General features: G+C 51.3%; 3 protein-coding genes across 3 annotated transcripts; 2 read left to right on the top strand and 1 right to left on the bottom strand.

The window, feature by feature from the left end:
* The first annotated feature begins 11364 nt into the window (after nt 1–11364).
* Nucleotides 11365–14118, top strand: LOC128720653 (F-box/LRR-repeat protein 7). Its single transcript, XM_053814338.1, has 5 exons — nt 11365–12377; nt 12447–12919; nt 12988–13248; nt 13335–13514; nt 13583–14118. Exons 1-5 carry the CDS (start codon nt 11365–11367, stop codon nt 14116–14118), a joined length of 2463 nt encoding a protein of 820 aa, XP_053670313.1.
* Nucleotides 14119–15019: 901 nt separating this feature from the next.
* LOC128731127 (mitochondrial import inner membrane translocase subunit Tim16) lies at nt 15020–15751 on the top strand. Its single transcript, XM_053824225.1, has 2 exons — nt 15020–15319; nt 15378–15751. Exons 1-2 carry the CDS (start codon nt 15157–15159, stop codon nt 15614–15616), a joined length of 402 nt encoding a protein of 133 aa, XP_053680200.1. The 5' UTR covers nt 15020–15156; the 3' UTR covers nt 15617–15751.
* Nucleotides 15630–16165, bottom strand: LOC128731128 (uncharacterized). Its single transcript, XM_053824226.1, has 2 exons — nt 16046–16165; nt 15630–15955 (listed from the first exon to the last, which is right to left on the bottom strand). Exons 1-2 carry the CDS (start codon nt 16163–16165, stop codon nt 15782–15784), a joined length of 294 nt encoding a protein of 97 aa, XP_053680201.1. The 3' UTR covers nt 15630–15781.
* Between the last annotated feature and the right edge of the window lie 626 nt (nt 16166–16791).

Genomic DNA, 16791 nt, shown 5'->3' with positions numbered 1-16791 from the left:
ACTCCCAGCCGAAAAGTGTTCACTGCTTACGCCTCATGTTTGGCCTCGATTTTAGGGTGCGTCAGCGTCAAAGCGAGCGATCTCTAACAAACGGGCGGTCTCCCGAGCAGGAACAAACAATGCGCCTTTTGGTTTCGGCAGCAACGCAAAGCTCACCGCGGTCCCGCGATCGGTGGTTGTGCAATTCCGGGAACAAATTCTCTGTCGTCCTGTGAAAGAAAAAAAAACATCCGGTTCGACGGAAAGGAAACCGTCGCGCGCGAGCGCAATAAAACTCTCACAAATTTGTCAAAACAATTTCAAACATGGCCGCGTGTACCGCGACGCAGAAGGCAACAGGCGGGCAATGGTGGGATGAAGGATGAGCCGGCCACAGGTGAGGCTGGGATTCACGAAACGAATGCGCTTGAGGTGGACCACAAAATAAGCAAAAAAAAGACCCATCGTAACACACGGCAAACGTGCGATCTTTTGTCGATCGTGGTGTGACGGAAAGGATCACCGCTTGATCCCGATCCTCGCGCAAAGGAAGGAACCAAACAAAGGAAGAACAAACCCTCATGGTTGTGGCTGTTCCTCTTTTTTTTCTTCCCATACAAACCGCCCCCCGATCGCGGGGCGTAAGAATGGGTAAACAAAGATCCCGCGACAAAGACCCCGACTTGGTGTGGGGAGGAAAAAAAAACCCCTTCGGTGCCATACGCAAACAAGGGCCGTGTTTGCCGGCGGACGAGCGTTTCCTGTTGCGTTCCTGGTTTCGCCCGGACGCACGGGTGGATTATTGTTTTCTGGCCGCTTTTGACACGGCGGCCGTTTATTGCGTTCCTCTCGAAACGTGTCACTTCTGCCGTCCGAAATCAACATCTCAGCATTATCATGCGCGAGCAGGAAAACGCCGCCTGCCTGTTCGGTTGGCCCAGCTGTCCTGGAACCGGTGGGCTCAGGGTGGAACAATGGCAATCACGGACGAGGAACGGAAGAGTAGAACCCAGAGAGTGTGCGAGACAGAGAGTTAGAGAGAAGGCAAACGCGAGTCCAGGACCCAGGACCAGGCGATGACGATGATGACGATTGCTGCCTGCACGAGAACGCGCTGTCGAATGACATCTGATCCGAATCTTGGCGAAATATCGTCCACAGCGAGACATAAACAACGGGCAAAGTAATGACCACTGTTTTTTTTTTGTGTTTTTGTGTCTCTCTCTCTTTCCTTCTCTCGTTTGAGGCTTGCGAGTGAAGCGATCTTCAGCAATAGGGTGCATCCGCAGAATGCACATGCACTCGGGTGCTGCTGGGGCGTCATCCTGAACCGGGTGGCTGGAATGCAAATGGGAGATGCGGGAATCGTAAAAAACGGAACGAACACCGGCGGTTGTTGGGGCCAGGCGATGGGAAGAAAGCAAGAAATAACAAACATGTGCACACACAAAAATAGCCACAGTTGAAGTCAAGCTCCCTTTCGAGATCCTTCAGTGGGGGCTCAGAGACGACCGATTTGTCCAATTTTCTGGCCACGAGAAGCGCAAACGCGGTCGGAAATCCATCCCACCCGTGGCAGGAAATGTCATACCGGGGGTCTTTGGTGTGCGATTGTTTACCCGCGTGCCGTTTTATTTATCGGTCGTATTTTTCTCCCCTTTTGCGATCGCCCATCTCCGGCTGCGAGTCCCCCCCTTTTTCAGCAACCAAATGGGGGGGAAACTTTTGACGGACGAGAAGACGACGGCGTATGACAACTTCCCCTTGACATGACAGTCACGGTAGGGGATTAGCGATCGTTCGGGTTCGCGCATACCAACGGGCACATAAAACGGGCAACCGAACCGGCCATAAACTTTCTGCATGTAAAACACCTTACACCCCCGACGGCACACGATTTAACGTTCAGGTTGACGTTTCGAGCTTGGCTTCCATCCCCCGAGTTTTGTGCCTGCAGGTGTGTTTGTGTGTATGTTTGTGTATGTCGAAATATTTTCCTTTTATGCGTCGAAAGCAGATAAGCAGGCGGATTTTATTGCCCCAAAACTTCACCGAAATCACAGCCAACCCCATGGCCTGCTAGTGGTTTGCTCGGTTGTTCCGCTAATTTCCTGCTATTTGCAGCCATTTTTCCTGCGCGCGTTTATGTCGTTAACTTTAATGCCCACGGTACATGATTCGGGGTGGGAGAGAAGTATGCTTTTTTTTTTCGTGATGATTTCTTTTTTGCACTCGGTTGCTGTCGCTACCCATGCCTTGGCCCACCAGGATGCATGATTGGCGATGGTGGGAGCATTTTTGAGTAAAACGGCTTCCTCGCCCGAGGGATTGGACGAAATACTTACCGCGAATATGGCGAACGAACCAGGCGACAGGCGAAGCGTGGTGGGGAGGGCCGAAACGGCCCCTTCAAAGCTCGGGTATCCTGCGTAAGGACAAGGCCCGTGTCCGGTACAATCACACCCGCAGGGCGATCACGATGAGGCGGCAGCCGACGCAGCGAAACGAAAATCGGACAAATCACATCGACGCGGCAGATAAATCGCTCACCGTTTCCTGGGCTCGGTTGTGCGCGAAAGGTGATGCAGATCGGTAATATTTTAACTCTCGAGGCTCTCCGCTTAGCCTTCTCTACACGCGGGAGAGGTAGAGAAGTGGTGGCGAGGAGGGAGGAGGGATAAGTAACCACAAAACAACAAGAAAACACAAAAATGACCGTTCATCATAGCCCGAAAACGCTGTCTGCAAATGGCAGCATGAATGAGTGTGCAATGAATGACGCTCGAATGCAACGGCAGCCGCAAGTGCACCAGTGCCAACAAACCGGTGCGGTGTGGAACGCATGGGCATGGGAAAATAATAATGTTTTACCAAACTTCTCCATCCACGGCGATCCTTATCGCCTGCACCGTCATGCCCGTGCGCTGCGGATGCAAAAATTATTTCCACTTACGTCAGTTTCTCGTCAGCTCGGCCCTATCCGCTGGCAGCGGCTCGAATATCAGCCGCGACCTTCTGGGATCCGTGGGGCTGCGAGCTGGCAAGACCTTGGCGTTAGCGACCGTGCCCCCGGGGATCGATGCCAGCCGATCTCGAGCAGCGCTCCTGCCGGCCGGTATCGCTTTCTCATCCATCATACACTTCCAGCTCTTCGGCTGTGGAAGTCGGCATCAAGAACCCTCATCAAATCCGGTTGGAGACAGCCGCGAGTCGAGATGGCATCGATGGCCGTAAATCGCTCACTCAGTGCAATACGCGCGGTGCCACTTGGTAGGGTCGTCCCTTTGGTCGTCGACATCGGGTACATCCATCAGGTTCGTGGTATCGCGCATGCTACATCTACATACATTCCAAAGCGCCTGCCACGTCTAGGCACAGCTGCGGATTCCTTTCTATCCCTTCGGATTCCAGGTGGAAAATGGGCGCACGATAAAACCGAGGAACTACGGTGAAACATAAACCATCGTATATTATTATAATTACTCACATATTATACGATTATTACCGATGTGACAACGCGTTCGCCAGGACCCGGTAAATGAACGGGTCCCATCGCGCGGCCATCTGCATTCACATTCTCCCGCTGATCCGCGCACAGCAGTCGCACGCCGTGCATGCGTCGGATTTCTGCACCCAGAGGCCCACTGGGCGCGGGATGTGCGAAAAACGATCTCACCTGCTTGGACCTGAAACCGGCCGTAATTTTGCCCTCCCGCCTGCTAGCGTCAGATCGTAGATAAAGTCTCCGATTCCGACGGGCAGAAAAGGCGCGCGTCAGTTTGGAAGCTATCAATCGGCCGGCCGCGTGTCATGTTGCGGATTTGGTCGAGCGAGCTGCAGGCTCTGATGGCTCTCGTGAGGCAATATTTCTACTGAAATAATGCGACGAAACGATTGTAAAACGTCGCCTGATGAATGTGTCGATTGCCATACATTCCGCAGCGGAAAAGATCGTGTGGTGACAGTTTATTAGTAAACTGTCAGTTGTACACTAGCAGATGGAACGTCAAACCTATTGATGACATTGTGTTTGACATCTCGTTATCGACGTACGGTGGCTTTCTCAAACTTCCCCCGTGTGCCGATCGTTATGTCTTTTTATTCAAATTGTGGATATGTGTCACACGCATGTCGCACGCAATACACACGGCGTGCCTCACACAACGCGTGGTGAACAGAAGAAGCAAAACAAAAATAGATTTACCGCTTGTCCTTTGAAAGATTTTATCTAAAACATTCCTTTCAAATTACACTACCGACACGCACGATAACTAACGAAAATTAACACCAGACACCGGGGAACGGGCCAGATAAGTGTTGCTTTTCATCGCGCCTTGCGCCCATGGCTTTTCCCTCCTAGTAAAGTATGATTTTCTCGCTGCTCGGTAGCAAACTTGTCGTTTAGCCATCTCTATCGCAGATTAGAGCCATCAGTCACAATCCGTTCCGCGGTGCAGTGACGGTGCTGACGATGCGAAAGCAACAACACCAACCAACCACCCCGGTATCGTGGTGTGCTGTGGCCAACGCTCAAGAAATGGTCGGAAAATGCCCCGGGGTCAGTTACGGTCTCAATTTTTATCGTAATCACAGTACAGACCGTTGCTTTCCTTGCATTACAACGCACAACGCTCGCCTCCGTTTCTTTGCGTCTGTCTCCTTTGGGGTCTCTTCCGTCCTCTCTCTCTCTCTCTCTCTCGCACTCTCTTGGGTTTTTCTCGGTTCGCCTTTTCCGTTCCTTCGCACTCCCGTTCTATTTTTCCGTTCGGTCGGACCCGCCGTGGGTTTTGCTCCTTCGAACATCGTTCACTTACAAGCGCTTCGCGCGTTCCCATTGAATTCGTGCGAAAAATGGAGCCCTTCCCGGCTCACCTGTCGTCGCTGCGCCGGTCGCATCTCGCTGGTGCAGCAATGCAACGGAATGCCATTCCCTCGCGCGTTCCCCGTACCACCCCTGCGGGGGTTCCCACTCTTCGCGGGTGCAGCTGCTGCGAGGAGCCCGGGCAGCTCGATCGAGCGAAAGATGGCTAAAGCGCCCCTGGCGGCTCTCGAATCGTTCAAACGCTCTTCACTCCGGAGCGGGTACCTCCACGGACACCGTACATTACATCGTGTTTCCCTCCATCCGGCCCTCCATCAGCCCGTTTACGGCTGGGAATCGGTCGCAGTGAACCTCCGGCCGTGGTGCAGAAATGAGGCCGAATGCAAGAGGTCCGATCGCGCGGACGGAACCACAACCTTCTTCACCGTGCACCATGCGTAAGAGAGCGTCTGCCACAGTATTTGACGCCATTGCTCAACCACAAACCCACCGATGCAACCTCGGGTTGTGCCGGTATCGATGATCTTATGGCTCGAATGCAAAGCAGCATTGTGACGCGTACGATACGCGCTCGCTGGATGTGGCAGGACGACTAGCTGGCTTCCCGGCAACTCCCCACCAGGACGGTGGCAGCGCAGGATCTAATGATGGAACAAGAACACAATAATCGCTCTCCGCGAAATTGGTACGGTGGCCATCACCATACCCATCGGTTGCACCGAGGACTAACGGTAGCGCTGCGTGGAATTGGCATATCCAGAGCAACATCGGGCACCGGCGGCGAACGTGATTCGTTTCCAAATTGGAAATGTCCAATCTGTTGCGTCTTCGTAGACGATCTTAGTGTATGTGACGTTTAGCATCCGTTAAATGTTTGACAAGAGAGCGTTAGGTGCGTTACGTGGCTCGGGGGCTCCTGTTGCGATCGTTCGGATGACATTTACCTCCGTATCTGGCGCAAACTCCTTGACCTCTGGTGGCACAGAATGTTTGGCGCGGGTTTATTGCTCCATCTGAATCGACTGGTCGCTTGAATTTTTGCAAGGAACAAGGAACAACCTACCGGTCGGTGTGATCTCTATCGCAGCTGCACGTTGTGTTCGTGCGTCATGTTTCTTGGGCAAATAGTTGCAGGCAAGTAGCCGTCGTGGTCCGCAAATTCCTACCCTACCAGGAGTAGGCCCCTAGTGAGGCGGCGTACTGCCATAGAGATCGGCACGACCTCACAAACCGATCAGCTGGCGGGACGGACGGAATTATGGGCATAAATCAAAAATTTGTTACACAAACCCCGTTGGGTTGCTCTCGTTGCGGAAAGGTGGCCGAGAATGGCGCTTGAGGGGGCGGGAAGTTGTCCCAAAGCGCGAGAGAGACGAAGGTACGAAGAAAAACGGATTCTGCCCGCCTGAGCAGAGCGATCGCGCCGTGGAAACATCACATTTTTCACGCGTACCTTTGATCTACTGCAACCCGCACTTGGCAGAACCGCACCGATGCAGGCTGGCCAAACGGCCGCAGTACGACCATATTGGGAAAGTAGAGCTCCCTGGGCCTGATCTCATTTGGCATGCCGCGCCGGCCAGCGCACTATCGCGATATTGGCTTTGCGCGCCCGTTGCGCACTTGCCACCCGAGTGAGAGAGATATGCTCATTTGCATAAAATATTGTGCCAAAGGGGCCCCAATGGGTTCCGATTGGCAGTACCCGAGCGGTTTGCCGCCGGTGACGGGCGTGAATGATAATAGAAGAAGCGAAAGGGGTAGCACTTTATTTAAGGTTTAGATACATTTTCTGTTGCGCCCCGAGCGCCAAGATCCTTCATTTTCCTGTCTTCTGATTTATCACGCCCGCGGATGGAATGCTGCACCGGGTGCAGTGATTGCTACTTAGTGGCCATGTTGGCCCCCACTTCGGTGTATAGAATGTAACACATTTGATGCAGCTGATATGAAGGTTCGGTTGAACTTCAGCCTCAAGTGTTGTATGCTTAATACGACAGCCAGTCGATGGTCATTACAGCGATGTAAAATACTTGACGGGTTTTTGTAACGCTTGTATTGAACACGACGTTTTGCCAAAGAGGCGTTCTTTCACGGTTTGATAGCTTCGAACGCCTCAATGTATGCTAGGAAGTGACATGGTTGATCATGGCCTACTTCAACGCCTATTTACGGCATGAATCATACCAACAGATTTTATCTAGTACATGAACATGGTCAACATTCTAAAACCAGCAGTATAACATCTCTATCTTTATTGCAAAAACGTTACCATGTTCTCTAATTGGATATTATACACCGAAGGACTGCAAAAGCCAAAGGGAATCGGCATATTACAAACGCAAACGCTAGTAATTATTCACATTTAAATTTTAATTAAACCATTGCAGAATAATTACACTCCAGACCGACGCAACCAATCTATTGCGTGCGGGCTGTTTGCTCTACCTTTACGATTCTTTCAATTAACCCACCTGCCGTAGGACCACAGAAGCGTCCCTTTGTCTATGGGCAGGATCCCGGAGCTGGAACAGAATTAAACACGTACCCCCGAAGGCACAATGATGCAAAACGCTCCCCATACCCGATGCACTTGCCGTTTCTAATGAGGTAAACGAAAAAAAAAATGCAAACGGCCCTCACCCGCCTGGTGGGCTTTCGGATCAACGCGCTCTCACGTGGAACGTTCGCGTCCACGCTAATCGCCGGGTAGCCGCAGCCGGTGGCGTATTCCATTGTGTTCCACTTGGCGCAATCGCGCGGGCTTCCCGTTTCCGAGCCCGCAGGACACGTGCGCACCAATCAGCGCGGAACCATCGGGTCGGGAACGACCGGCACCCCGATAACATCCGGCTTCCAGCGGCACTTCCAGCTTCCTATCATCAACCGGGCGATAGTATCATCAACCTTTCATCGTATCATTACGCCGACCGGCCACCCTTCGGTCCCCGGTACGCCTGGGAGCGACGGGCGCGAAGATCTCTTCATGTACAAGGCGCAGCGTTTTTCCTTGCATTTTTTTTTTTGCGCTCGGCGGCTTTTCTTCGTCTCCTGCGCGAGGCATGCGCGATCAATCAAAAAGACGCTGGTGCGCATGGTAGTACGATATAAAAACCAAACGATGGGCCCATCATCGGCGGTGCGATCTAGGAATCGGGCAAATTCGTGCCCGGAAGGACGAAATAAAAAATAGTGCCCTGTATGGGCGCGCGGTGATGATAAATTGTGCCCATCGATCGGCCTAATAAAAGGCATTAATCAGTGCCCATGTCCCGATCCGCGGAGCCCTGTCCAGGTGGTTTGATGGGCTCCTCGCTTTTGCTGCGAAAGAGGGCCGATGCAACCGCACACCGGTAGCCTGATCCTACGATTGATCCTTGACCACGCCCGGATCCTGCTCGCTACCGATCGCCGGAGGTGGCGTAGAAAAGCCACAAGAAAATGCACACCCGTGCAGTGCCCTATCGATGGCGGATCAGCGATCAACGCGTTGCCCTTCGGCCCTCGGTTGGCCTGCGTCTATTATGCATTTTGCGCTGCGTTCGAATGCGCACACGCTCGGTCACCAAATGCAAATCCCTTCGAGGCGCGAGTTTCGCGTCGGTCAGCAATTCAATCAAGCCACACCGCGTTTTGCGTGCACACGCGCGCTAGCCTTGCGTAGTTCCCGGACAAAGAATGCAGCCTGCTTCGATTGCAGCCTCGGTGCAGAGTCCTTCCTCAAACGAAACCACCCAGAGGGAAACGATGGGCGGAAGCATCCCGGTGGTTCGATGAATTATGAGACACGGACCGTTCGCGCTTATTCCTGCCCAACGTCACCCTTCGTGCGCTTTCACGTGCCGGGTAGCGAGAGCGCAAAAACACGCAACAATGTAGGCAACAAATGTAGCACGAAGAATGCACCCACCCGAGGCGCTGGCGCTGTGACGCGTTTATATCAAAACTGACAACGGCCTACGCCAACGCCACGAGGTCCCTCGAGGTTCTCGCCACGCGTAACCCTTTCCTAGGGTTGCGTACACATCGCGCCCAGATGGCGCTGATTTGTTGGCGTGGTGCGTGAAAATGCAACACCCAGGAATGCAACTACCGATCGGTGCCGCCTTGGCAACCCGTTCCACCCACGCGGCCCGCATGCCCGAGCCCCGCGTGCCATCGCGGTGTCGCGCGGTTGTTGAATATTCATGCCATCCGTGGCTTGGGCTTTACGCTTTATTGCGATTAAAATCTACACACTCTGTCGGGGCGTCGCGAATGCGCTGCCTCGCTGCGGGGTAGGCACTAATAAAGTGTTTTCGCTGTCGAACCGGCTAGGAAGGGGACCGTTGGTTGCGGGGAAGGCGTATAGGGATGGGGATGAAGGGTTGATACGCTTCGATCCTTTCCCTTCGCGGGGCGTAACGCGTGGTATTTATGTAAAAATTAAAGCCAGCGTTTACATGGCAAGGACTCGACGATGCAAGCGCCATTTTGCTGCATTTCAATCTTGCATCGTGCGATCGAAGTTGGCCGAAGATCCTGTGGAAGATGACCCAACTTTGACAGCTGTCATGGGGCATTGTGTCAAAAAATAAACCGTCTCAAACTGAGTCTAAAATATCTGTCCTGCTTCCATTTTGAATTCCAGAGGTTATAAATTGCTTTCGTTTTAAGGGAAAAATGGCAACTCTTCTGAAACGCCTTCATCTTATCTTTAACGACAGCACGTTCGCAATCATCTTGCTCTTGACCGAGTCTGTATCTATCAACGTGATAATTGGCACATTCACTTGGACTTAAATTCAATTTATGCTCCAGTACGGATCCAGTACGCTAGCCTTGAGTATCGCGGGTAAACCACTTGCCTGCATCTGAACAAATTTGTGTTCCTCCAACGGCGCGCAATCGGCTCGCTCGGATCAACCGAAAGGCTAAATGGGTGCATGAAAAAATAAACCCCCAAGCCGTTGCTCGATCGGTCGATAGATCGATAGATTGGAACGAAAATGGCTTGCTCGATTGCACCTTGCACCGTCGGTTCAAGGAGTGGAAAATCATACCTCCACCGAGCGACCAACCGTCGATCCCGATCGTCATCATCATCATCATCATTCAAACCGGCACAACATAACCCGATGCACCGTGTGGCCCCCGGGGGCAGATATGGGGCTCAAGATTACACGTCGCCCGTACGCTCATTGTCCCCGACCCAGTCCGGTCAGCGCACCAAGCTGGAAGCCTGTACTTATCGCAGTCGAATCCGGCGGCGTTTAGAACCGCCGGGAACCGCACTAGTTTTTTTTTTCTTTTTTGGTTGATCCACCAGTTGATCGATCGCTCGATGATGGACGGCGACACGTCGTAAACGTTTTCGCGAACGATGGCCCCACAATATCAAAAGATCATGTTCGGCCGCTGTCGAGTCGCGGGGTTGTATCCTGCCTGACAAACGAGCCCCCGAGGGTGTTGAGGCGAACCGACTACGGATCTGGGCCCGTCCGTGAGCCGCGACATGCTGATTTATGGCCGTGAGAGAATTCACTGATGACTTCGCAGGCTTCCCTGCGCTGCACGAAACCATCACGCAACGGCTGTGAGCTGGTTGCTGAGGTGTGCAAAAATAAAAAGTGTTGCTGTATGTGCGCCACACCAACACACGTACACACCACACACGTACACACCACACAGTTGACAGTGTGGTAGCCAACGGACAGATGTCCCGGGACTGATTGCATGGTCCATTAATTCGAGAAATTTCCGCCCCATCCGCAAACGGAAAGAAAAATCTAGTTAAGACCCGAGCATAATTTCGTCCTCGTTAGTGTCGGTACATTGACGCGCGCGAGAAAACCCCCTTTTTGCCCGCGGAGCCCATACCATGTGGCTCGATTGCGACCGGGGAGTTATATAAAAATTAAATGTAATTTCGGTTTTATGCTCACTCATTTTCAACCCATTTGTCTCTCGCGGCAAGGGGCCGAGTGAGGTGTTGCTCCGCACCTTAATGTTGCACCCGAGAGCCGCGGCTTCCACGTGGGGTGAAGTTTGATAGCGGATGAAGGATCAAGATCGTTCCTAACCGTTCCTGCTGCTGCTGCTGCTGCTGCTGCTGGTGGTGGTGTCTGGGTGCGCTTTTGCCCCACGAGCGGGAAGATAATTTGAATTTAATTAGCGTTGTTTGCAAAAGTTGCGGATCGCAAATTGAGAGCGTTCAGGGACGGGCATAAGCGATCGCACGTCCGATTAAGTGAAGCGGGTGAGTTTGGGCGTGCAGCCACACTCATAAACGATGGATCAACGTTGATAGATGCATTATTTCGGGTACGCCTTCTACGCGGATCTTCAGGTCTGAAGCTGCCTAAGGATCCAAACAGCTCCACCGCATCATTGTGGGGTGATCTACGAAGGGAGTCTCTTTCCATGGGTCTTTTCTAACCTCAACTCTTTATCGCTCTCTCTCTGTTACAGACAACTGTGGCAGCTTTCGAATGTAATTGCGCCCAGCCCCGCTGGAGCAGGTTCGAACACACAGAATCACAGGGGGTTCGCTACTGCCAAGAGACCGCAACCAAAACCACATCATGACGCACCAGCAGCGCCGAGTGGCACCGGTCGAGTGTCCTTTGGCGTCGCTGGGCCGCAACACACCCTCGATGGACACGCGGCAGTACCATCACCCACTCAGCTCGAGTCCGCTTGATCCCCAAGCCTACCAGATGTCCCGCAGTTCGCCCATCCTGACGCTCGATTCCGACCTCTACCCACCGGACTCCGGTGGTCTTCTGCCGGCTGTAAACTGTAAAGGAGAACCACCATCCGATGGCACCGGCACCGATGGTGGTGGTGGAGGCGGTGGATCGCGTCTCTCCCGCAGTTCATCCTCGTCACTCGATCAGAACGGATCCTTTCTCCACCAGACACTCTCACTTCCGTTGCCACCACATCCGCCAGCCACCGTTAATGGGCATGGCCACAGGAGAGCTTATAGACCTGTGCGACCTCGCACCTACACACCAATCGATGCGTTGCTGACTAACACGTACCAGCAGCACCATCAACGCCTATCACCGGTGTTGCGTGGCGCACCTCAGGGTGGGTATCACCACGCGGACGAAGGACACGCGCCCGGATTGGGCGGACTTTCCGAGGCTGATCGGTACTTTCTCGAGGAGAAGATGGACGCGCTCTACATCCAAGGTGCCATCCGGCGCAACGCGAACGCCACACCGTCCAGTCTAACGCGCAACCAATCTAGCAGCAGCAACAACACCGAGCGGTACTACCTCGAAAACGAGAACATCGACGCGATCTACAACTTCTGCCGGCGGAATGCGAACGCTGGAGGTCCGTCTGGTTCGGTGGCCGCTCACAATGCCCACAACGCGTCCTCGAAGGCGTCCTCGCAGGCCCAATCCCAGGGTGGTGACTGTCTGGGAGATTCCAGCTCACCACATCTCCTCCGACGAGCGTCAAGTCCCGAGACTAGCGGATCTGATCGATATCTACTCGATCGGATACGAGGCTCACCGGCCTTCCGGAGTCCCCGAGGGACACACCTCAAAGTCGTCGGATCAGCTGACTTCATCGACGGACGGTAAGCCACCTTAGAACGGTCGGAACCTTCCACCGATCGGTTACTGATGTGATTTGCTTTTTCTCGTAGGATTCCTCTCACGAAATCGCAACACTACGCTGACGGGTTGTCACGTTATGGCCGGTTTTCACCGAACCTCGATCAGGGCTACCACACGCTCGTGTCGCCGTCACCTTCCGGCCAACAGCAATCCTCGATACCGGCCTCGTGGACGACAAACGGGAACCACGGGACCGGTGGTGGATCCACGTCGACCTCATCGAGTCACGGAAGTCCAGCACAAAGCACACCCGGTGGAGGTGGCAGCGTGAACGGGAGCAATCGGCCAGTCGATGGTGCGACGATCCTGACGAGCCTGGTGAATGGACATGGTGCGAGTCCGTACCGAGCCGGTCCGCTGTTCGATCGGATACCGGACGAACTGATGGTGCGCATCTTCGAGTGGCTGGACAGCAGCGAACTGTGCAATATTGCGCGCGTGTGTCGCCGATTCGAGTCGGTCATCTGGAATCCGGCTCTGTGGAAAATCATCAAGATCAAGGGTAAGCGTTTCCACCGACGGCCAGGACACTGTCAGTTGTCAGCACTCACACATGGGTACCATTTGCAGGGGAAGAAAACAGTGGCGATCGTGCAATCAAGACCATCCTGCGAAGGTTGTGCGGGCAAACGAGAAACGGAGCGTGTCCGGGTGTGGAGCGAGTCCTGCTAGCCGACGGATGCCGGTTAACCGACCGAGGACTACAGCTTCTTTCGAGACGATGCCCGGAGATAACACACCTGCAGATTCAGAACAGCGTCACCATCACGAACCAAGCGCTGTCGGATCTTGTGACCAAGTGTACAAATCTGCAACATCTAGACGTAACCGGTACGTATTGGAGAGCTGCAGGAGAAAGCTTTCGGGGAGGTTAGCTTACGTTGGGTGTGTTTTTTTTTTTTGGTTGGTTCCTGCAGGCTGTGCACAAATCACGTGCATCAACATCAATCCGGGGTTGGAGCCACCGCGACGGCTTCTGTTGCAGTACCTGGACCTGACGGATTGTGCCTCGATCTGTGATGCCGGTATTAAAGTTATAGCCCGAAATTGTCCTCTGCTGGTCTATCTCTACCTTCGACGGTGTATACAAGTTACAGGTGAGTTTCCGCACTAGCGTCATTCGATGCCGTGGGTCACAGTGCTTTCCTTTTTTTTCATTTTGCAGATGCCGGCCTCAAATTTATTCCAAATTTCTGCATCGCGCTTCGCGAGCTAAGCGTTTCGGATTGCACCAGCGTGACGGACTTTGGGCTGTACGAGCTGGCGAAACTCGGTGCTACTCTGCGCTACCTTTCGGTGGCCAAGTGCGATCAAGTGTCAGACGCGGGACTGAAGGTGATCGCCCGACGGTGCTACAAACTGCGCTATCTAAACGCCCGCGGCTGTGAGGCGGTTAGTGACGATTCTATTAACGTGCTCGCCCGGTCATGTCCTCGGCTGCGGGCCCTTGACATCGGGAAGTGTGACGTGAGCGATGCCGGTTTGCGAGCCCTCGCCGAAAGCTGTCCTAATTTGAAGAAGCTGAGCCTCCGCAACTGTGATATGATCACCGACCGGGGGATCCAGTGCATCGCCTACTACTGCCGCGGGCTCCAGCAGCTCAACATCCAGGACTGCCAAATCTCGATCGAGGGCTACCGGGCGGTGAAAAAGTACTGCAAGCGGTGCATAATCGAGCATACGAATCCTGGTTTCTGTTAGCGTTTGGCCGCACGGTATCGCACGTGGGTCGCACTCAGAGGGGTCGCATGAACAGATCATTAGACAATTTTTTAATGATAGAAAGGTTGTAACAAAGCTTTTGGTTAGGATGTAGTGCCTGTTGTTTGAGAAATACCCGATACTAGCAAACTAAGCCAATTTGATCCGTGCTGCCAAAAAAAAACAACTAAGAGACACTTCCATCTAATTGACTCAATTCCGGAGAAACGTCCCGATAATGGTACTCGATTCATGAGCCGATTAGAACCATTTTAATTGTTAGCATGCCCCGATCGATGCTCATGGTGGCTATTTATGTTTTACGTATTGTGTAGCTTTTAAACTAAATCGCTCCTAGGTGCAACATATTAGGCAAATATAGTTTAATGTTTCCCCTTCGGTTCTAAGGCGACCGTGAACGTGTGTATAGGATGAATGATGCATTTTACGAAACTCGGTTTTTATTGTTTTATATGGACGAAATTTAGGAACTGTGTTTTTATTATACGAAAATCATTATTTTATTTATGTAAAAATAAAAGAATATACGATATTTATTTAATAAATGAGTAAAACCTTGACAAATTTCACTCGGAACGTTGTATTATTTTGCGGTCTACATGAAAGATCACCATAGCTAGGTACACTGGAATGTACCGGTCACGAACACGTTAGCTTATGAATTATCCTCTTTTCGCTTTTCCTTGCCATATAGGATTTGAACAATTTGAAAATTTTAGCCAGTAACATGCGCTCCAAGAACATACTGTGCGATGAATATGATTGGACGCCCCTGATCAAAATGAATGTCAACATCTGCTGTCACTTTAGCACATGCGATAGTCAACAAAAACGTATGGCTGTCAAACTGTTCGACCCGTTGTGTAACTAAGTTTGTTTCGTTATTTCTAAAAGAACCGGTCAGAAAATGATGAAATTACATTAATTTTACCTACAAAACCTCGACATACCTCACTAAAATCTGTACGACGTAGCTGGTCCTTCCTGTAACTAATTGTTCTGGTACGCAACAACAATATGGCGAAGTACATCGCCCAGATAATAGTGCTTGGCGGCCAAATAATAGGAAAGGCTTTCACGCGAGCTCTGAAGCAGGAGATAGCTGCTTCCCAAGAGGCTGCCAAGCGTGCCGGGGGAGGTCAGCAAGGTCAAAATCGCGCCGCAGCCAATCTTAGGACTGGTGAGTTTGATCCCAGCACATCAATTGCAGAATGATACTAATATGTGTTTTGTGGCAGGTATGACGCTGGAGGAGGCACAACAAATCCTCAACATAACGAAGCTGGACCCTGAGGAGGTACAAAAGAACTACAAACATCTGTTTGAGGTGAACGAAAAATCCAAGGGAGGATCATTCTATCTTCAGTCGAAAGTATTTCGAGCAAAAGAACGAATAGAACAGGAAATGAAAGAGGCAAAGCCACCGGAAGGAGAAAAAACGGACACCGGCACACGAAGAGAACAACCAACGCAGTAATCGATTTTATTGCCCCAGTGAAAGGCTTGTTGCTTGAAAGGATTACAGTTAAATTCATAAGTAAACGTGTTTATTTAGTTCAACTATAAATAGAACGTTGTTTTAATTGCTAAGAATATCCATATAAAAAATGAAACATCCGTGTCTTGTGAAATAAGAAACATGCTAAAGTTCGTCTTCCGATTCCTCCAAGGATTTCTTAAATCGATTATCCTGCACATCCAAATTTAGTACTTGCTGGTTGATTTCCGCGGTACTACAGGTGGCAACGTCCACTTGGCTGCGGGTAGCTTTCACGCTCAGTTGTGCATCACGAGATTTGAGTTGTAGCTCCTCAACCTTAAAGCAGATAAATAATAAATGTTATCGCTAGGGCTAACATCGAAGAAATCACGTATCAAGAGAACATCAATTAAATCGTTTGCTTACAACCAACTGGTTTAGCTCTTGGTTGATTTTATCAATCATGGCTATGAGGGTGCTTTCGGCCTTTTTTAGCTGTCGTTGCTCTTTGATTAATGCTGAATATTCCTTGGCAGCGTTCGTCATACTATCTGTTTTTTTTATCAGAACGAAATATGAATTTTTGCCTAGTGCAACGATATTTGCGCTTCGATTATGATCAACAACATTGCACTGACAGCATCTTGTTGTCGCATAATACCACGGCCAGTGTTGCCAAGATGTCCACAGCAGAGTTACAGCACATCAAATTTGAATCAGGGTAGTATACTAGCAATGTCCTTGCAGTGCTATCGGCACGTGGTACGTTTCGTACTCAAACTGATATTTTGAAATTCTTTCTTAAATACATGATTTGTATCAGTGTATACTTCATTTTTGTATATGTTGAATCGTTGTATATACTAATAAAACAGATTTGCTTGAATGCTGGAATAATAATGCCCACAGCAGCTGGCGCAAGATTTAAAATCCCTTGTAAAAGTGTTGTTGTAAGTCTATGAAACCAAAAATATCATCAAAAATATTTGTCTCTGTTTACCTCTGAATGTAATATGTTTGATTAAAGCTGCTACTGTTTTTTGCCGGAATCCGAAATGGAGGTCAGTGCGCCTGTCTCTTGAACAGACGAGACAAAGGTGGCTTCCCTCTCGGATGCAGTTGACAGGAAGTCTTCAAGGAACGCTGAGTGTGGGTCGTTCCGGGTGCATTTA

This window comes from Anopheles nili, chromosome 2 (genome assembly GCF_943737925.1).
Source record: "Anopheles nili chromosome 2, idAnoNiliSN_F5_01, whole genome shotgun sequence".
Classification (NCBI taxonomy): Eukaryota; Metazoa; Arthropoda; class Insecta; order Diptera; family Culicidae; genus Anopheles; species Anopheles nili.
Note: the sequence above shows the minus strand (reverse complement) of the source record. Positions and strands in the feature narration are given on the sequence as shown.